The sequence below is a fragment of the Heterodontus francisci genome, chromosome 30, assembly GCF_036365525.1.
Source record: "Heterodontus francisci isolate sHetFra1 chromosome 30, sHetFra1.hap1, whole genome shotgun sequence".
NCBI lineage: Eukaryota > Metazoa > Chordata > Chondrichthyes > Heterodontiformes > Heterodontidae > Heterodontus > Heterodontus francisci.
Genome location: NC_090400.1, coordinates 10,883,865 through 10,906,038, shown reverse-complemented (window position 1 = coordinate 10,906,038; position 22,174 = coordinate 10,883,865). Strand labels below are relative to the sequence as shown.

At 46.0% G+C, this 22,174-nt stretch overlaps 1 protein-coding gene across 1 annotated transcript in view; it reads left to right on the top strand.

The window, feature by feature from the left end:
- The window catches only part of styxl1 (serine/threonine/tyrosine interacting-like 1), a 62,881-nt gene that overhangs the window by 22,794 nt on the left and 17,913 nt on the right, over positions 1-22,174 (top strand). The window contains exons 2-3 of the mRNA XM_068009921.1: positions 3,505-3,566; positions 14,515-14,614. Of these exons, the coding sequence (XP_067866022.1) occupies positions 3,505-3,566; positions 14,515-14,614 (162 nt within the window). The remainder of the gene's footprint in view (positions 1-3,504; positions 3,567-14,514; positions 14,615-22,174) is intronic.

The following is a 22,174-nucleotide window of genomic DNA, read 5'->3' as shown; positions in this document are numbered from 1 at the left end:
TCTCTAAGGATAGTCATAGACTCCGGTATGATATCAATGGTTTGGTGGAGTGGGCGGAAAAGTGGCAAATGGAATTCAATCCAGAGAAATGTGAGGTAATGCATTTGGGGAGGGCAAATAAAGTGAGGGAATACACAATAAATGGGAAGATAATGAGAGGGGTAGAAGAAGTGAGAGACCTTGGAGTGTATGTCCACAGGTGGCAGGACAGGTAGATAGAGTGGTGAAAAAGGCATATGGAATGTTTTCCTTTATTGGCTGAGGTATAGAAAACAAAAGCAGGGAGGTAATGCTGGAACTGTATAAAACACAGGTTAGGCCACAGCTGGAGTATTGCGTACAGTTCTGGTCACCACATTACAGAAAGGACATAATTGCTCTGGAGAGAGTACAGAGGAGATTTACAAGAATGTTGCCAGGGCTTGAAAGTTGCAGCTATGAGCAAAGATTGGATAGGCTAGGGTTGTTTTCCTTAGAACAGAGGAGGCTGAGGGATGACTTAATAGAGGTGTACAAAATTATGAGGGGCCTAGATAGAGTAGACAGGAAAGACTTGTTTCCCCTAGCAGAGAGGTCAATTACCAGGGATACAGATTGATAGAAGGATTAGAGGGAGCATGAAGAAAACCTTTTGCACCCAGAGGGTGGTGGGTGTCTGGAATTCACTGCCAGGAATGGTGGTGGAGGAAGAAACCTTCGATTCTTTGAAAAGGTACCTGCACATGCACCTGAAGTGCTGTAACCTGCAAGGCTATGGACCAGGTACTGGAAGGTGAGATTAGATTGTGCGGCTAGTTTTTTCAGCCGGCACAGTCACAACGGGCTGAATGGCCTCCTTCTGTGCCGTAATTTTTCTATGGTTCTATGTTTTTATGGTTCTAGGTAGCTTAGCCAATCACCTCAGAAAAGACTTGGGAACCTTAATTTAGAGAGTGAGATGGGGTAAATTGTTATCGTAAATACTCATTCCCAGGTATATTTAAAACCGTTTTCCAAATCTAATTGTTCTTCAGATGGTTTCTTCAGTGAGGTATATATGGCTTCCACTTCCAGCAAACAGAGAAGGAGGTGTACTAGAGTTGTTATGGGCTAATGTGATTCACTCGGAATATGTTTACATTCTAATATTGGTGTCATTGTGTGTGATCAGCTTTCAGGCTAATTGTGTTGTTGAATTTTGTTTTTGTTCCAGTCTCTGCTAAGTACGATGCTTAATGATTGTAACTACAGACCCCAGCACCCTCCACGGAAGTAATTCCATTTAGGCATATTTATCTTTAATATGTTAAATGCCTTAAGAATGGCTGCATGTGTTTGGATCTTTCTTTAAACTTCTTACCCTAAATTATTTCAGTCCTTGTATGTTAAGATCACTCTCATGGATACTTTCGTATACCTTCAAATTCTGGGAAGATTTTCAGTAACATGCCAGGGAAATGAGTTGTAAGCCCTGTCTGGTAATTGTCATAAAGTCTTTCCTTTAGTCTAAGAAAGTGGTAAAGAATTACTTGAAACCTTGTTTGAAGTTTAAAGTATTAAGTGAATTATTTTACAAAAGATGAACACCCACATAAGTCACAGTCATGCAATCATACAATATATTTACAGTGGACATCTTTCCACAAATGCTTCAAATGGACAGTATAATAAAATGGTTCTAGTCCTAAGAACTAAACTACCTCTTTGTAAATTATTTTTAAATAATTTCCTTGAATTTCTTATCACAGATGGAGCCTAATTAATCCACAGCAGTGCTTGGAAATGAAAATGGATTTCTTTCTCTTTTCTGGACTTTTAAACTAATTCGTACTTTCAAAATGAGATTTTCAAACTGAACCATTTATTTGAACGGAATTGCTCTTTTCATATCCTGGAAAAAGGAAATTAGGATATCCTGAATTTTAAATATTCCAGCTGTCAAATTTTTAAAAGAAACAATTCAATCAAATATAAACTGAAACAATCATGCAACTTTGAATCCCTCTCTCCAGCATGCATTAAAATAAGCTCCGTATATGTATATGAACTGCAGCTGTTTTCTTGAACCGTTTATGCTCAGTAACTGGATTTGAAGGCATAGTCACTAAGTCTAAACTAGATGCAAATATTTCATTTTTGTTGCAATGGCATAAACTTCATGTAAGTGTCACACTTTCCCAGTCACGTTTTTACATGACACAGTTCTATCTGACCTTGAGCAGAGATCTGCTGGCATATATAAATAAGAAAGACTATGGGCTGAATTTTCCCGGCCTATTGGAGGTGAGCTGAGAGGCCAGAGGGCTGGGAATACGACGGGGGAGGACATTGGGAGGGGAGTCTGACATCTTCCTGCTGCTGCCAAAATGGCATGGTGGCGGGAATCGTGGCAGCATGGCCGCCCGCCTGATGCCCTATTGAGAAGTGGCCAGTTAAGGGCCATTTCTCACCTCTGTGGGCAATTTTCCCACATTGTGTGGGCCCATTGCTGCGTAGAGCAATCACCAGGTAAACCCCGGCAGCCTCCCAGCAGGCTTCGGATGGGCGGTGGGGGGGGGGGGTCTCCTTAATGGCACTCCACAGACCTTGGAGTGGCCTCCAGGCTCAATTGCCAATCCCGCAACAACAGTACTACTGGTATAGCATGCCCTTCTCCCTCCCACCCCCCACACCATCATCAGGGCCTGATTGCTTGTCCCCAACAGTCCCCAACCCAACTTGCCTGTCCTAAACAGCGACCTGCCATTGAGGTGCCCTCTCCCTGGAGCTGAAGCCTCAACACTGGCCACAGCTAGCGGTAGCGCTGCTGAGGCTGCCATGCTGCTAGCCTCTGAGCCAGAAGCTGGGGGAAGCCTCTTAATTGGCTGCTGTCCAGGGACCCACCGCTAGCCGAAGAGATTTTGGCTCCTCGCTTTTGGTCCCTGTGGCAGGATTTCACCGTGAACAAGAAAATTCAGGCCTATGTGTTTACTTTCACAGAATAAGGGACATAGCGGTGGAATCTAATGCCCAAGCACGTGTAAAACTCCCAGACTATCATGTAATAAAATCAAATTGACTTGTCATGTAAACCAGTAGCCTAGGTGATATATTATGTGTTATATGGTATGACACTGTTGTTATAAACCAGTCCATCAGCCACATCACAATGAGCAATCCCAAAGGAGATCTGCTAGTAATATGAGAGTCTGGTGTCTAGTGCACACCTCCAAATACTTCTTCCATAAAAAGAATCGGCACAAGTGTTAAACAGGTTTGTGCTTTGGGTGTTTTTAAAAAAAAGACAACCAGCAACAAATATGATAATTCATAGATATTAGTTTACCTACAGCTTATAGTTATTAACCATGAGCAATGCCATGGGTGATCTGTTACTATACATTGCAAAATTTTGCACATCAGACTTTTTAGAAGCGAATTAAATATCTTATGCCTTCTTTAATTCTGATACAGAATGAACTTGCCAATCTTTTTTCACTGTAATATAAATCTGTACTGAATATAGCTTTTTAAAATTTATTACAGATGTACGAACCAAATATCAATATTATGAAAGTCACATGATAACAGCCAAGAATGCAGAAAGGGTAATTTTTTTTCTGTTTAATAAAAGAAGAAATAGCGAATTTATAAGAATACCTATCTTAAGACATCTCAAATTGCTTTACAGCCAATAGATGACTTTTAAAGTGAGGCCACTTTTGTTATGTGGGCAAACATGGCAGCCAGTTGGCTCACAGCATGGTCCCACAAACAGTGAATGCATGAATAACCAGTTAATGTGGGAGCAATTGTGGCCAGGACACTAGAAGAATGCCCTGTTCTACAACTAATGCTATGAGGTCTCTTCTGTCCACCTCAGCAGGCAGATGGGCCTAATTTAACATCTCATCCAAATACCTCAGTACTGTATTGAAGTGTCAACCTAGATAAATGTGCTCAGGGCCTTGAGTGGGGCTTGAACCAATGACTCAGGAGGAAGAGTGCCACCAACTGAGCTGAACTGAAATTTGGTGAAATTTAACATAAGAATGTAGAAACTTGTGTTTTATTAGCATCTAGGTGTGCAATATATCATTCATAAATACAATTCAAAATTCAACAAGTCAACAAAACAGAAAGGGATGCAATGTTACATCAATATATAGATGCTGAGAGGCTGTTTTCCCTGGCTAGAGAGTCTAGAACTCGGGACCATAATCTCAAGATAAGGGGTCGGCCATTTAAGTTTGAGATGAGGAGAAATTTCTTCACTCAGGGGGCTGGGAATCTTTGGAATTCTCTACCCCAGAAGGCTATGGTTGCTCAGTCATTGAGTATATTCAAGACTGCGATCGATAGATTATTGATCACTCAGGGAATCGAGGAATATGTGAACAGCATGGGAAGATGAAGTTGAGGTGGACAGTCAGCCATGATCTTACTGAATGGCGAAGCCAGCTGAATGGGCTTTATGGCTTACTCCTGCTCCTATTTCTAATGTTCATATGCTCTGATGTAAGTGGCATATATTGGTGAACTCGAAGATTCTGGCCAGAGAACTACAAAATGCAGCATTCTCAATAATTAAATGGAGATAAAAGAAAGAAATTAATATACAAATCCATTGGTGGAGTTTGCTTTCTCATTAAGAAAATCCAACCTTAGAGGATTGTGTAGCCTTATTGCACAAAATAAATTAAAAATCTGCTTTCCAAGAATTTTTTTTGCTGGCATGGCTCCACACAGCTCTTACACTCTCTCGTGGCTTGTAATCCACAAAGACAAGTAACATTAACCAAGATACAGCGAGACTAAGCTAAAATTCCAAGAAAAAGAAAGGGAGAGAGAATTCCAAGAACTGAGGGAGGAGAGAGAATTTCAGGAAAGGGAGAAAGAAAGAGCTTTCCAGAAGGAGAAGGAAGAAAGAGGGTTAAGGCAGCTAAAAACAAACTAGGGGAAGACCCAATGTACCCAGTGAATGCACCGCTAGTGAGGGAACTACCCCTAGCTCAGGTTCGAGTGCTGTTCTCTTAAGGTTCCCCCAATTGATACAAAAGTTCAATGAGGAGGATGGTGGAAGCATGTTTCATCTCTTTTGAAAAGCTTGCAAAACAGTTGAAGTGGCCAGCAGTAGTTTGGACCTTGGTATTGCAAAGCAAATTAACAAGAAAAGCCCATGTTGTCTGATGAGAGTTCATCAGACTATGTTTTTTTTTATTCATTCATGGGATGTGGGTGTCATTGGCCAGGCCAGCATTTATTGCCCATCCCTAATTGCCCTTGAGAAGGTGGTGGTGAGCTGCCTTCTTGAACCGCTGCAGTCCATTTGGGGTAAGTATACCCACAGTGCTGTTAGGAAGGGAGGTCCAGGATGACCCAGCGACAGTGAAGGAACGGCGATGTAGTTCCAACTCAGGATGGTGTATGGCTTGAAGGGGAACTTGCAGGTGGTGGTGTTCCCATGCATTTGCTGCCCTTGTCCTTCTAGTTGGTAGAGGTCGCGGGTTTGGAAGGTGCTGTCTAAGGAGTCTTGGTGCATTGCTGCAGTGCATCTTGTAGATGGTACACACTGCTGCCACTGTACGTCGGTGGTGGAGGGAGTGAATGTTTGTAGATGGGGAGCCAATCAAGCGGGCTGCTTTGTCCTGGATGGTGTCGAGCTTCTTGAGTGTTGTTGGAGCTGCACCCATCCAGGCAAGTGGAGAGTATTCCATCACACTCCTGACTTGTGCCTTGTAGATGGTGGACAGGCTTTGGGGATTCAGGGTGTGAGTTACTCGCCTCAGGATTCCTAGCCTCTGACCTGCTCTTGTAGCCACGGTATTTATATGGCTACTCCAGTTCAGTTTCTGGTCAATGATAGCCCCTAGGATGTTGATAGTGGAGGATTCAGCAATGTTAATGCTGTTGAATGTCAAGGGGAGATGGTTAGATTCTCTCTTGTTGAAGATGGTCATTGCCCGGCACTTGTGTGGCGCGAATGTTACTTGCCACTTATCAGCCCAAGCCTGGATATTGTCCAGGTCTTGCTGCATTTCTACACGGACTGCTTCAGTATCTGAGGAGTCACGAATGGTGCTGAACATTGTGCAATCATCAGCGAATATCCCTACTTCTGACCTTATGATTGAAGAAAGGTCATTGATGAAGCAGCTGAAGATGGTTGGGCCTCGGACATTACCCTGAGGAACTCCTGCAGTGACGTCCTGAAGCCCAGATGATTGACCTCCAACAACCACAACCATCTTCCTCTGCACTAGATATGACTCTAACCAGCAGAGGGTTTTCCCCCTGATTCCCATTGACCTCAGTTTTGCTAGGGCTCCTTGATGCCATACTCTGTCAAATGCTGCCTTGATGTCAAGGGCAGTCACTCTCGCCTCACCTCTTGAGTTCAGCTCTTTTGTCCATGTTTGAACCAAGGCTGTAATGAGGTCAGAAGCTGAGTGGCCAATGCGGAACCCAAACTGAGCATCACTGAGCAGGTTATTGCTAAGCAAGTGCCGCTTGATGGCGCTGTTGATGACACCTTCCATCACTTTACTGATGATTGAGAGTAGGCTGATGGGGCGGTAATTGGCCGGGTTGGACTTGTCCTGCTTTTTGTATACGGGACATACCTGGGCAATTTTCCACATTGCAGGGTAGATGCCAGTGTTGTAGCTGTACTGGAACAGCTTGCCTAGGGGCGCGGCAAGTTCTGGAGCACAGGTCTTCAGTACTATTGCTGGAATATTGTCAGGGCCCATAGGTTTTGCAGTATCCAGTGCCTTCAGTCGTTTCTTGATATCACGCGGAGTGAATCGAATTGGCTGAAGTCTGGCATCTGTGATGCTGGCGACTTGAGGAGGAGGCCGAGATGGATCATCAACTCGGCACTTCTGGCTGAAGATTGTTGCAAATGCTTCAGCCTTATCTTTCACACTGAAGTGCTGGGCTCCCCCATCATTGAGGATGGGGATATTTGTGGAGCCACCTCCTCCAGTTAGTTGTTTAATTGTCCACCAGCATTCACGGCTGGATGTGGCAGGAATGCAGAGCTTAGATCTGATCCGTTGGTTATGGGATCGCTTAGCTCTGTCTATCGCATGCTGCTTATGCAGTTTGGCACGCAAGTAGTCCTGTGTTGTAGCTTCACCAGGTTGACACCTCATTTTGAGGTATGCCCTCCTGCACTCTTCTTTGAACGAGGGTTGGTCTCCTGGCTTGATGGTAATGGTAGAGTCGGGGATATGCCGGACCATGAGGTTACAGATCGTGGTTGAGAAGAATTCTGCTGCTGCTTTTGGCCCGCAGCGCCTCATGGATGCCCAGTTTTGCATTGCTAGATCTGTTCGAAATCTATCCCATTTAGCACGGCGTTAGTGCCACACAACACGATGGAGGGTATCCTCAATGTGAAGGCAGGACTTCGTCTCCACAAGGACTGTGTGGTGGTCACTCCTACCAATACTATCATGGACTTGTGCATCTGCGGCTGGCAGATCGGTGAGGGCAAGGTCAAGTATGTTTTCCCCTCTCGGACTCGGCCAGCTTGGTCAGTAGTGGTGCTGCCGAGCCACTCTTGGTGATGGACCTGATGTCCCCCACCCAGTGTACATTTGGTGCCCTCGCCACCCTCAGTGCTTCCTTCAAGTGCTGTTCAACATGGTGGAGTACTGACTCATCAGATGAGGGAGGGCGGTAGGTGGTAATCAGCAGGAGGTTTCCTTGTCCATGTTTTATCTGATGCTATGAGACTTCATGGGGTCCAGAGTCGATGTTGAGGACTCCCAGGGCAACTCCCTCCCTACTGTATACCACTGTGCCACCACCTCTGGTGGGTCTGTCCTGCCGGTGGGACAGGACATACCCAGGGATGGTGATGGCAGTGTCTGGGACATTGTCTGTAAGGTATGATTCTGTGAGTATGACTATATCAGGCTGTTGCTTGACTAGTCTGTGGGACAGCTCTCCCAACTTTGGCACAAGCCCCCAGATGTTAGTAGGGAGGACTTTGCAGGGTCGACAGGGCTGGGTTTGCCGTTTCCGGTGCCTAGGTCAATGCCGGGTGGTCAGTCCGGTTTCATTCCTTTTTATTGACTTTGTAGCGGTTAGATTGGCTGAGTGGCTTGCTAGGCCATTTCAGAGGGCATGTAAGAGTCAACCACATTGCTGTGGGTCTGTAGGCCAGACTAGGTAAGGACAGCAGATTTCCTTCCCTAAAGGACATGAGTGAACTAGATGGGTTTTTACAACAATCGACAATGGTTTCATGGCCATCATTAGACTAGGTTTAATGCCAGAGTTATTAATTGAATTCAAATTCCACCTTCTGCTATGGTGGGATTTGAACCCATGTTCCCAGAGCAATACCCTGGGTCTCTGGGTTACTAGTCCAGAAACAATACCACTACACCACCGCCTCCCCTGAGATGACCAAAAATGCTATCCTGAGCACACATGAGCTGGTACCAGAGGCGTACCACCAAAAATTCCAAACTCTCCAAAAGCAGCCTGAATAAACTTACATTGAGTTCAAAAAGGTTAAGCAACTCTCTTTCAACCAATGGATATGGGCACTTAAGACAGAGCCCACCTATGAAAACCTCAGAGAGATGATCCTTCTCGAAGTTCAAAAACTCACTTCCCCTTTCCATAAAAACTCAGGTGGAGGAGCAAAAGAACTCCAGAACTTGCCGCACCCCTAGCCAAGCTGTTCCAGTACAGATACAACACTGGTATCTACCTGGCAATGTGGAAAATTGCTCAGGTATGTCCTGTACACAAAAAGCAGGACAAGTCCAACCCAGCCAATTACCACCCCATCAGTCTACTCTCAATCATCAGTAGTGATGGAAGGTGTCATCGACAGTGCTATCAAGCGGCACTTGCTTAGCAATAACCTGCTCAGTGATGCTCAGTTTGGGTTCCGCCATGGCCACTCAGCTTCTGACCTCATGACAGCCTTGGTTCAAACAAGGACAAAAGAACTGAACTCAGGGAATGAGGTGAGAGTGACTGCCCTTGACATCAAGGCAGCATTTGACCAAATATGGCATCAAGGAGCCAAGGCAAAACTGAGGTCACTGGAATCAGGGGGAAAACTCTCTGCTGGTTGGAGTCATACCTAGCACTAAGGAAGATGGTTGTGGTTGTTGGATGTCAATCATCTCAGCTCCAGGACATCACTGCAGGAGTTCCTCAGGGTAGTGTTCCAGGCCCAACCATCTTCAGCTGCTTCATCAACGACCTTCCTTCAGTCATAAGGTCAGAAGTGGGGATGTCGCTGATGATTGCACAATGTTCAGCACCATTTGCGACTCCTCAGATACTGAAGCAGTCCATGTAGAAATGCAGCAAGACCTGGACAATATCTGGGCTTGGGCTAATAAGTGGCAAGTAACATTTGTGCCACACAAGTGCCAAGCAATGACCATCTTCAACAAGAGAGAATCTAACCATCTCCCCTTGACATTCAATGACATTACCATCAATGAATCCCCCACTATCAATATTCTGGGGGTTACCATTGACCAGAAACTGAACTGGAGCAGCCATATAAATACTATGGCTTCAAGAGCAGGTCAGAGGCTCGGAATTCTGTGGCGAGTAACTCATCTTCTGACTCCCCAAAGCCTGTCCACCATCTAGAAGGCACATGTCAGGAGTGTGATGGAAGACTCTCCACTTGCCTGGATGGGTGCAGCTCCAACAACATTCAAGAAGCTCGACACCATCCAGGACAAAGCAGCCTGCTTGATTGGTACCCCCATCCACAAACATTCACTCCCTCCACCACCGACGCACAGTGGCAGCAGCATGTACCATCTGCAAGATGCACTGCAGCAAAGCACCAAAGCTCCTTAGACAGTGCCTTCCAAACCCGTAACTTCTTCTACCTAGAAGGACAAGGGCAGAAAATGCTTGGGAACACCACCACCTGCAAGTTCCTATCCAAGCCACACACCATCCTGACTTGGAATTATATCGCCATTCCTTCACTGTCGCTGGGTCAAAATCCTGGAACTCCCTTCCTAACAGCACAGTGGGTGTCTCTACCCCACATGGACTGCAGCGGTTCAAGAAGGCAGCTCGCCACCATCTTCTCAAGGGAAATTAGGGTTGGGCAATAAACGCTGGCGAGCCAGCGACTCCCACATCCCATGAATGAATTTTTAAAAATTAATTCCAAGAGCCCGGCAGGCAGCAATCCTTGCAAATGACTATAAACTTACCCACAAGCCCTTGCCCCAAGGGAAACCCTTCCCTAGTCACCTGCAAAAACCTGAAAAGGATAGATGATGGGATGATAGGAGGATAAACAGCCATGCGTGAGGAGGAAAAGCTGGAAACACAGGGAGCCCTCCTCAGGCTGAAAAGGAAAGTGCTAAGAACAGGAATGATCCCCGAAAGCCTGTGTGTTTGCCTTTAACAAGGTAGTTCACCTTCGAGCTGACTGCTGGAAGTTACGGGGAAAACCTGTAGGATTAGTCGGGTGTTACGGTTAAGTGAGGAGGGGACGAAGGGTTTCCCTCTTTTCTCTCCATTTGTTTGACCACAACAGATTTAATTCTTTCTTAAAGTGGATGTACTGGCCAATTCAGTAGGGTTTTGATTGGTTCTTGTTATCATCATAGCAAGTAAGTAATTGGACAGGTTTTTTTAGTTATCAAAGAAAGAGGTTAGAAAGACTTTTTATTTTTAGTTATTTTTAAATTTATTTTATATTAGTTTATTTAGTTTGTTTCTACTGTGCCTACCCACTTTTTTCATGTATGGGCTTGGGGCCAGGGCTGTTCATTTTTTTGTCCATTAACACCCTCTCTGTCTTTCACCACCCTATTAACATAACCTTTGCCTTTGCTCCATGACCTTCTGGTCAGTTATTCTCTGTGACCTTGTCCTATCAACACCTTTACTTTTGTTATCTCTTTCCCCACCCCCGCTTTACTTGCTTAAAACCTATCACATTTCTAATATTTGCCAGTTCTGATGAAGGGTCACTGATCTGAAACATTAACTTTGCTTCTCTCTCCACAGATGCTGCCAGACCTGCTGAGTATTTCCAGCATTTCTTGTTTTTATTTCAGATTTCCAGCATCTGCAGTATTTTGCTTTTATTATATAAGAGGGTAACTTTATTGTACCTAAACCGAAATAATAAAATAATAAACAGCTCGCCAACTTTCACTCTTGGGCACACACACTAGAGGTTTACACACACACAAATAGGTTACAGGGTGGGGAAGGTAGATTGGTTGAGTTCATTAAAAACAAAAAGGAATGCAGTCTGTGAAATTTGGTGATTCGGCTGGCTTCTAGCTGAATTCAGTGGTCCTGAGGCTTTTAGTTTGAAGAGCTAGATGACTGAATTGGTGGGTTTCTTGGAGATAGCGATACCATTGATTTCCTCCACCGGGTTTCTGATTGTAGCTGGAGAATGCAAAGGTGGTCAGTTAACAAGCAGGATTTGAAAGCTTTCAAACTGGAATGGAGAGAGAGAGAGAGAGAGGGACCCCTACTTAGGGTCTGCTCATGTCAGAGTCCAGTTGCTTCTCCTTTTGTTGCAGAGAAAAACAACAGCTTAATATTATAGATGAGGTGGGCTTGTACATGACATTCATTCAGTGATTCAAACATAGCAGTGAGCAGTATTTCTCTGCTTGCTGAAAAGGAAAAGAACAAGCAGTTCCTTTAAATTTCCTGGGTCTTGGTTCTTGCTGGGATATGCACACTTCTTTGCAATGTAGGATACAATGTGGCAGACTATGTGATCATCTTAAGCTGCCAGCATTTATCCCTTTTTAAAATGTCTTTTTAAATTTCTTCCAAAAAATAACAAATCCAGATCGCCAGTCAGTGGACCAAAGAAAATCATCGTTCAACAAAACACACTGGCGTAACACAGGGTACACCAGACCAGTGCAGGAAAAGGGACCCTAATGGAAAGTACAGTAGACTTTAACTGTGGCTGTAAGACTCAGTATAAATACTGGTGTAAGTGTGGTGTCCCTGAGAGTTATCAAGATTTTGTATCCAAAGGAAACGTGACCCATACCCCTCGAGTGAGGCAAATAAGCCCATAGTCATACTTAGGGATACAGGGGCCATCCATTCCCTTCTGTTGGGAGAAGGCATGACCTTTCCCCCAGAGAGTTCATTGAATGCCCGAGTATTAGTAAATGGTATCGGGGGAAGGTATATGCCCATATCTTTATATTGGGTGGACCTAGAGTACGACCTTGTTTCAGGACCAGTAACCAGTGGAAGGGGTCGACCTGCTCCTTGGTAATGATATGGCGGGGGCAGAACTGGTAGTTTCCCCAGTGGTCTTAGAGGGACCGAAAGAGGTGAGGAAGACAGAGCAGTTACAGGAGAAGGTCCCTGGCATTTTCTCTGACTGTGTGGTGACCCGGTTCATGGCCAAACAAGATCTGTTTGAGGAGGCTGAACTGGCAATGCAGATGGATGACCCTACTGTCTGGTTATCTGAAACCTTCATTGGGAATTTAAAGGAACAAAAGGAAGTGTTAAGCAGGTCTTCCTTGGTCGAGGCTCAGCAAGCCGACCCAGAGTTAAAAAGATTAGCACAGACTGCCCAAACTGAAGCTGAAGCAGAGGGAGTTTCAGAGTGCTACTATTTAAAGAATGGGGTGCTGATGAGGAAGTGGAGACCTCCTCACAGACTTGTGGACAAAGAGTGGACAGTGGTCCACCAGATAGTGGTGCTGCTGAGGTACCGTAGGGAAACATTGTGAATAGGCCACAATCTTCCAAAGGCTGGACATGTCGGTATCCAAAAAACGCAAGCCGACATAAGACAGTATTTTGACTGGCCATAACGCCACAAGAATATGGTGAAGTTCTGTAAAACTTGCCACACGTGCCAGGTTGTGGGGATGCCCCAACCTGCAATAAAACCTGTACCTCCACTTCCCATACCAGCTTTTGGGGAACCATTCAACAGAGTGTGAGGGACCCCTGCCAAAAACAAAAGGGGTTACCAGTATCTTCTCACCATTATGGATGTAGCTACCTGTTTTCCAGAGGCCATTCCCCTAAGAACCATCTCTGCCAAGATACATCCACATCATGTAAAGTTTGGGTTGTGCACCTTGGGTTGTCCTTGCAGATCACTTTAAGTGCTGTGAGGAGCCTTGTTAGGTCTCCTCTCTGTTCGGCATTTAAATAGGAGAGTACAGTGTCCAATTTCCCCAGCATTTTGGTGTTAGCTAACCGGATGATAGGGGTTTCGATTTGGGAATCCTCCAGGCCTCCCTCTACCTTGTCCTCACTGTCCCTTTTGCCCTCCTCTTTTCTGACTGCTTGACATACCTGTGCTTATTAGTCCCCTTCCCGGCTGTGATACTGCTTTAACATATTGATGGGGCACAGCCTTTGTTTTTTCCCACTGTCTGGGGTGTCAATTATATATATTCAGTTTGCTAATCCTCTTTACTACTCTGTACGGGCCACTGATCAGGCAGTCTGTATTGGTAGTAGCACTACCAATGGTCTCCGGGCTGAAATGTGCTGACCTTGGCATGTTTATCTGTCCGCCTTTTCATGGCTGTGTGGGAGGTTTTTAGGTGTTCCTGAGCCACTGCACAGGCTCTTGTGAGCCGCTCATGGAACATGAAAGGGCTAACTGAATTCTTCACCCGATATGGACTGTCTGCTGAGATCCAGTCGGATCGGGGCACAAATTTCATGTTGGGTATTTTTCAAAAGGTTATCTGGGTATAACCCAATTAGAGTCCGCAGCCTACCATCCACAGTCACCAGGGGCTTTGGAGCAGTACCACCAGATCCTTTAAAGACAATGATCAGGGAATGCTGCTATGAGTACCCCTATGACTGGGACAAAGGGCTGGAAATTCTTCTGTTTGCCACCAGGGACTCACCCAATGAGTCCACTGGTTTTCGTCCCTTTGAATTAGTTTATGGACAAGAGGTGAGCAGTCCTCTTAAACTAATCAAGGAGAGGTTTTTGGGACACAGGGATGAGCCTTCCATGTTAGACTATACCACCAGAAATCACTTTATCCATGGATATCGAGGTTGGAAGTACTCGGAGAAGTGAGCAAAGATTTTTGAAAAATCTGAGAGATCCAACTCATTGCAACTGGGAGGAGTTGGGGCTTTTAACCACAAAGGATTTTGTCAGCAAAAAGGACTGTGTAACACATGTGATTGGTGTGAGGTTTTCAAGTGTTCGAATAAAAGAAGAAAATACCTTTATTTGTAATTTGGGCTACCAGCTACTTACAAAGTACTATTTAGTTCATTGGGGATTCCTTTTATCTTTAGTTGTTAGAATAAAAGCCTTGTCGTTTAATATGTTAAATTGGTCTGGAGGAATCATGTCTCATATCTGAGATCAGCCATGATCGTATTGAATGGCGGAGCAGGCTCGAGCGGCTGAATTGCCTACTCCTGCTCCTAGTTCTTATATTTTTATGTATTTTTCATGTTAATGATCTCTCTGAGGTTGTAACAGTAAATTCTCTATTTTTCCTATAGAAATTTCTACTCTGTACCAATAATTTAGTCAATATTGTTGCTTTGCAGGATGCGGATGGAAATTATTTGATGCCACAGGATATAGAGCTTGAGTGCGTGAAGTATTGTGTGGTATACGATGGGTGCACAAAATCAGTTGATGAAGAAGGTAAGTATACAGTCAGCAGATATAGCTATAAAGGTTTAGACAAATTAAAAAGTTATAGTAATTAGAATTAGAACATTAGAACATTACAGTGCAGTACAGGCCCTTCGGCCCTCGATGTTGCACCGACCTGTGAAACCATCTGACCTACACTATTCCATTTTCATCCATATGTCTATCCAATGACCACTTAAATGCCCTTAAAGTTGGCGAGTCTACTACTGTTGCAGGCAGGGCGTTCCACGCCCCTACTATCTGAGTAAAGAAACTACCTCTGACATCTGTCCTATATCTATCACCCCTCAACTTAAAGCTATGTCCCCTCGTGTTTGCCATCACCATCCGAGGAAAAAGACTCTCACTATCCACCCTATCTAACCCTCTGATTATCTTATATGTCTCTATTAAGTCACCTCTCCTCCTCCTTCTCTCCAATGAAAACAACCTCAAGTCCCTCAGCCTTTCCTCATAAGACCTTCCCTCCATACCAGGCAACATCCTAGTAAATCTCCTCTGCACCCTTTCCAAAGCTTCCACATCCTTCCCATAATGCGGTGACCAGAACTGCACGCAATACTCCAGGTGCGGCCTCACCAGAGTTTTGTACAGCTGCAGCATGACCCCGTGGCTCCGAAACGCGATCCCCCTACTAATAAAAGCTAACACACCATATGCCTTCTTAACAGCCCTATTAACCTGGGTAGCAACTTTCAGGGATTTATGTACCTGGACACCAAGATCTCTCTGTTCATCTACACTACAAAGAATCTTCCCATTAGCCCAGTACTCTGCATTCCTGTTACTCCTTCCAAAGTGAATCACCTCACACTTTTCCGCATTAAACTCCATTTGCCATCTCTCAGCCCAGCTCTGCAGCCTATCTATGTCCCTCTGTACCCTACAACATCCTTCGGCACTATCCACAACTCCACCGACCTTCGTGTCATCCGCAAATTTACTAACCCACCCTTCTACACCCTCTTCCAGGTCATTTATAAAAATGACAAACAGCAGTGGCCCCAAAACAGATCCTTGCGATACACCACTAGTAACTAAACTCCAGGATGAACATTTGCCATCAACCACCACCCTCTGTCTTCTTTCAGCTAGCCAATTTCTGATCCAAAGCTCTAAATCACCTTCAACCCCATACTTCCGTATTTTCTGCAATAGCCGACCGTGGGGAACCTTATCAAACACCTTACTGAAATCCATATACACCACATCCACTGCTTTACCCTCATCCACCTGTTTGGTCACCTTCTCGAAAAACTCAATAAGGTTTGTGAGGCACGACCTACCCTTCACAATACCGTGCTGACTATCGCTAATGAACTTATTCTTTTCAAGATGATTATAAATCCTGTCTCTTATAACCTTTTCCAACATTTTACCCACAACCGAAGTAAGGCTCACAGGTCTATAATTACCAGGGCTGTCTCTACTCCCCTTCTTGAACAAGGGGACAACATTTGCTAATATTGGTAGTGGTAGCCCCATTATAGGCCTTGTCTAATATTCTGTTCCACTGACGGGTGGAGTGCATAATGGACGGCCGATGCAATGCTGCCCATTTTTACACCACTGACCTTACACTACTAAGCGTCTTTTTACGCCATTGTGTGCATGTACTTATAACAATACTGACTCCTCTGATGCCTCTGTGAGCTTATCCATTAAGTAACTGAGCCATACCATCGTGGAAGACCACAGATTTGATTCCCGATCCAAGTTGAGTTGGCTAGTCTCAGACAGGGTAGTGGTAGATGTGCTATTGTCCTTTGTGCCTCTGAATTAGGAAGGGAGAAGCCAGTCAAAGTTCTTTCTCCTGATCATGATCCAGGCTCTCCCACATGAGGAAAGGATCATGCTCATCTCTGATGCCACCTTTGACTGTATAGCTTGCAGATGCTTATAATCAAGGCTATTAGACGAATAAAGGCCACTTGGGCAAAATAACGGATGATGACCAGTACCCATGGAATCATTTCCCAGCAAGAGGTCTGCCTTCAGTAGGTAGGGGTAGAAACCTTGCAAGAAAGCAGGAAATAAATACTAATTAATACAACAAAAATAAGCAATAGTATAATCTGAGCACTGAATTATAATCTTCTGCCTTCTATTTTGTGGAACAGCCTCTATTTTACACTGCATTTTTGTGAATTAAGAGTTCTGAAAGAAAATGGTCACCTATGTTCCAACTTTTCCTGCCCAAGAAATAGTAGCCCAGATTTTCTTCTTTTTCAGAATTTGGATGTATATCTAGCATGGTGAGATGTGCTGCTACCACCATACAGTTGTGCCATGACACCAGCTGGTCTTTCAGTTTCTGGGTTATTTAAACATTTTTAATGCAGCTACTCCAGAGGACTCTGCCAGTAGTGGGGTGGAGATCTGCCTGTTTTGGGTCCCAAGGGTGAACTGTGCTGAGCTTGCTGATCTCAGGCTGCCTGCAGTATCCCTGCAATTGCTCCCTTCTCCTAGACTTAGGAGGGGAAAATTAGTAAAAGCTGTCCTTCCTATTCAAGAATCCCTGCTGGAAAGTGCAGTTGTGTGGCCATCAGATAGAAACACAATTAGCATCATCTGTGATGCCTCATATAGTTGACTACGCTGCCAATACTGACAGATGAAGAATGGCCTTTCAGATGAAGTACTGCATGACACAATGCCTTCAGGGGATTGGGAGAACTCTGTACAAGCTTGTGAATGTGGACGGAGGGGGAAATGAGATAGGATATAGTTTTATGGACATAATTCACCGGTGAATTTCTAATTTCAACTGCACTGTCAGAGGAAGTCATTGAGCTGAATTCTCGTTTTGGGGTCGGGAACCCACACCGGCGCTATTTTTAAATGCAAAGTTGCTAATTGGCTTGTGCGTGAGTCCAGTGCCCAATTAGAGGCGCCAGAAGCATCCTGGAGGTGGGAATATGTCACTGAGGGCAATTTTAAAAGGCAAGCAGCCTTGACTGAGCTTGTTGTTGCCTTCAGTAATGCAGCACCAGAGAGATTGGAGGAGTTTTGTGGGCATGTGCAAGGGTCTCCAGGTGGCACCCCATTTCTCTGATGCCTCCCTGGAGGCGCTCACTGATGCAGTGTCAAAGAGGAGAGAGAGCTGTTCTTCCCAGCGTCATGAAGGAGAAATCCATCCCGCGAGACCAAGAGGACATGGATGGAGATGGCCTCAGAGGTCAGCAGCCGGGGACCCATAAGAAGGACCTGGGTCCAGTGCAGGAAAAAATTCAATGACCTCTGCGGTCTGGCAAGGTGAGTAGCCAGCGGCTCCCGGTTCATTGTGCACCAACTCTCTAAGCACCAAAATGCACGTGAGCAGACCGCACAGAATGTCCATGGTTCTCACTCACATTGCCAGAGTGAGTGAACAGTTGCAACACTGAGTCACAGCGACCCTCACATATGGGGTGGCATTCAGATGGGGACATCATCCCAAGTCTATGTAATGCTGGAATTGGTGAAGGAGGGCAACCTACTCATGAATCTTCCTCTTATCCTGCAGGAAAAGAGAACCTATAATATGTGGGAGGTGGCCAGAACAGGAGGTGGATCCAGCTGCACTCTGACAGCAATGGAGGAGACGGTGCTAGAGATTGCCAGGGTGCCCTCGAGGCATTCGGTGGGGGATGGTGAGAAGGGAGGCCATGAGCAACAGGGTCATTGGATAACTCTTTCTTGAGGTGAAAGGTATGGAGGAAACCCCTGCCCAATACAAGATATGGATCTTAGACCGCTGTCATCTGAGGAGTTGGTTGTGCTGGGGCACTTGTTGAGTAGGATTAGTTCTCATAACCATTTTCTTGTGTCTCCCACAGGGCCAGTTGCAGATTAGGACCAAAGTGGACCTGCAGTATCAGCATGGACATTCTCAGCAGTGGGCAGAGTCCATGGAACCTTCACTGTCACTACATACCTCGGCACCTTTCACCAATGCAGACACATTCACCTCAGTTGGGTTACAGACTGACATAGAAATGGGAGCACTGGGTGAACCTCAGAGCACACGCAAGCAGGAGGAGGAGGATAAGGCAGAGTCAGCTGTGGTCAGTCTGCCTCGGAGGACGGAAGATAGGCACAGTGATGCTTCCACTGGGCAAAGATGCTGGGCCTTGGGTTTCACAGACAAGTAGGGCCTTCCTCAAGAACCAGAGCAGATAAGTTCATGTCTGTCTGAGTTCTCTGAGGCCTTTCAGAGCCTTGGGCATGCAATGGAGGAGTCCATGCAGCGTGTGTGCTCTGACATGACCCAGGAATTTGGCCGCATGATATCTTTCATTGAAAAATTGGCCACCTCTTGGAGAGCCAAATGCAGCACCACTCTGGGTGGGTGCAGGAGCAGCGCACTGACATGCACAAAGGAGTGAAACTTTCTGCAGCATTGACTGCTCAGTGTCGTTGATGGTGCAGAGATGCTCGGAATGGATGCCAACTGCATCCCAGTCGTTGGCTGCTTCCAGCATCCACAGGCACCAGGAAAGGACAGAGACTATCCTAGCGGCAGACAAAGCAGCCACCCCTCGGGGGGCACCGGTATTGCACGTTAGCCCCTCATCCCCTCTGACTCAGGAACCAACTGTATGCCAGGGTCCTGTGACAGAGGGAGATTCTGCCATGATGTAGGTGTGACAGCTTGTGGAAGAGCTCCCACGGGCACCTCCAAGACGAGGATGGAAGCCACAGGCATCTCAGCTGGGGGGGGCACCCCGTAGAAGTGTTAGGGAGAGGAAGACGCCATAGCACTGAATTCCCTTAATGGGTCACCTGTGTGTTATTGTCTACATTTGTTGTTATTTTGTTTGTGTCACAATATAGCTTCTTTATTTCACTACTCTGACAGGTGTATTGTTGTTGTCTCATCTCAAAAGAGTACGTCACATTGTGGGGCTGGTGGCGAGCACATGGGGCCCTGAGAATGATATGTGCCCGTGCCTTATAATGTTGAACAATGCTGGATGGAGGAACCCTCAATCTCCATGTTCATGGCTGCCAGTGGGACTCCGCAATTAAGGATCATAGCGGTGAAATATCTCTGTATGCTGGAAGGTGAGTTGTCGGGTCATCAGCTGCAAGGCCTCTGGGGAGATTAGGTGAAGCACTGCTGAATCAGCATGGCCCTTGCTGCCATACCAGCCTGCAATTCACTTTGAGGTCTGGGACAGTGTCCTCCAATGCCTAGGTGCCAGCCACCTCTTGAGCGATCCCTTCCTCCTCCCCTTCCTTCGCTTCTTCCTCCTCCCAGCCCTCCTCCAAAGGGGAGTGGTGTTCCAGATGCTCCTCCTCATCCATCTCTAGCCTCTTTCCAGTGCCATATGTGCAGGATACAGCAGATGACCATGATATGAGAGAGTTTGGCTGGCTTGTACTGGAGGGCACTGCCCGACTGGGTAAGGCAACGGAAGCATGTCTTCAAGAGGCCAATGGTCTGTTCAATGCAGGTCCGTGTTAGGAGATAGCTCTGGTTGTAGTGCCTCTCCCCATCCATATCTGAGTTTTGAACAGGCATCAGGAGCCACTTCCTTAGGGGATAAGCTTTATTCCCCAGCAGCGACTGATGAAGTCTGGATGTAGGTCCTGGGACCCTCACAAGATGAAGGAGTCACGACAGCTGCCTGGGAACTGGGTGCAGACCTGCATGATTCACTTCCTGTGGTTACAGACCAGCTGGACATTCAAGAGTGGTAGCCCTTACTGTCGAGGAATCTGACTGGCTGGCCTGTCCATGCCTTCATGGCAACATGAGGTGCAATCGATGGATTCCCTCAGGTCCAGGGATCATCGATGATGGCAAAGCCCAAAGCCCTCTGTGCCTGTGCTGGCCCATCTGTCAAAGTGGATGTATTCCCCCACCCTCCTGAATATGGAATTTGACCTGCTTGATGGAGTGATGAGCTGCTGACTGTGAGATGCCACATGGGACCTCAGCTGATCCTTGGATCGAGCTGGTTGCATAGATGTTTAAGGTGACGGTGACCTTGATGGCTGTAGGTTATGGACTGCCATGGGGGCCGCGAGGCATCAGGTCATTTTAGATCAGAGCACAAAGGTCTGAGACCACCTGCCTGGCCCAGCACTAGCTCTCTGTCTTTTGCAGATAGCTGACTCTTGAGGGCGGTGAGGGGGGGTAGAGCCAATGTTTTGGTTAGCGTCTTCCTCCCCTTGCAGGGCTCTGCTGTGCTCCTGTGACCTCCTGCTGTCCAGGAGGTTGGCCCATAGAGTCATTACGCCTGTCATGCTAGGCCTCCACCTGCCAAGAATGAGGCATGTTAATTTTATCATGAACATTGATTTTAAACTGTTATTGGAGTGAAGAAAGGACTTATTAAACAGATCAACCGTGTCTGGAAAAGATATTTCCATATTAACAGACTGTGTTTGGAAGGACAAAGCAGCCATTCCCTGACGCATTCAACCCTCAGTGGACTTTTGATCACCAGACCTTGAAGGTGGGGGATCTTGCATTCCAGGTTGACTGCTAAGATGGCTGAATACACAAACGGACATAGTCAAGTCAGCTAGTCACAGGCCTAACCTGCTGGGAAACCTGAGTTTTTTGAATTTGTACAAACAGTTTGGGCAGAAAGCAGAATGCTCCTGGACTGAGAAGATCTCTGCTGGCTGGCTCACCACAGCCTCTCCTGTCTGCTTGCTCCCATCTCTTTCTCACAAGCCTCAGAATCCACTGAAGAACCCCAAGCGAGAAAAGTCTCCTACAGTAAACAAGGTTTAAGAAGAAACAAAAACAAGAAATGCTGGAATCACTCAGCAGGTCTGGCAGCATCTGTGGAAAGAGAAGCAGAGTTAACGTTTCGGGTCAGTGACCCTTCTTTGGAACTGACAAATATTAGAAAAGTCACAGATTATAAGCAAGTGAGGTGGGGGTGGGGCAAGAGATAACAATCCATGTGAGCACAATCACCAGATGCAAATAAAGTGAATTAATAGATTATCATGTACTTACTATTAATCTAATGTCCCGCTGCGATCTTTGCCCGGCAGCCGGCACTCCCGCACCTTCGGAGCCCCGTCCAGGGAAACGAGGTGCAACACTGGTGGGGAGCAGGTGGGGGATGGGGTCAAATTAACATCATGGGTGGAAAGGATTGAAGTTTAAAGTTTGTGGGGGGGGGGGGGAAGGTCAGGTGGTAAAGGTCGGTATTTTGTGGGGGAGGGGGTGAAGGGCAAATAATTTAATTGTTTTTGGGGGGGTGGGGGAGGAGCAAAAGAGATGGCTTTATTTAATTTCAGTGAATCTTTCTTTAACTACTTAAATATGCTGGTAGGGCTAACAGCCCTTTAAAATGGTGTCAGCACCTATGCACAGGTAGCTGACGCCATTGCCGTGGATGGACAGTCCGCGCCGCGACGTGATTGGAAGGGGGGGTGCGGCCCACCCCGGCTATTTAAATGAGCCACTGCACTTGGAATTGCGATGGTTCTTTGGCGTTTGCAAGCTGCCAAAATCGGCGGTGGGCTTATAAAATTCAGCCCTTGAATTCTGAGTTACCATCGAGCAACTGGAATAGACGGCCCACTGGTACTTCAATC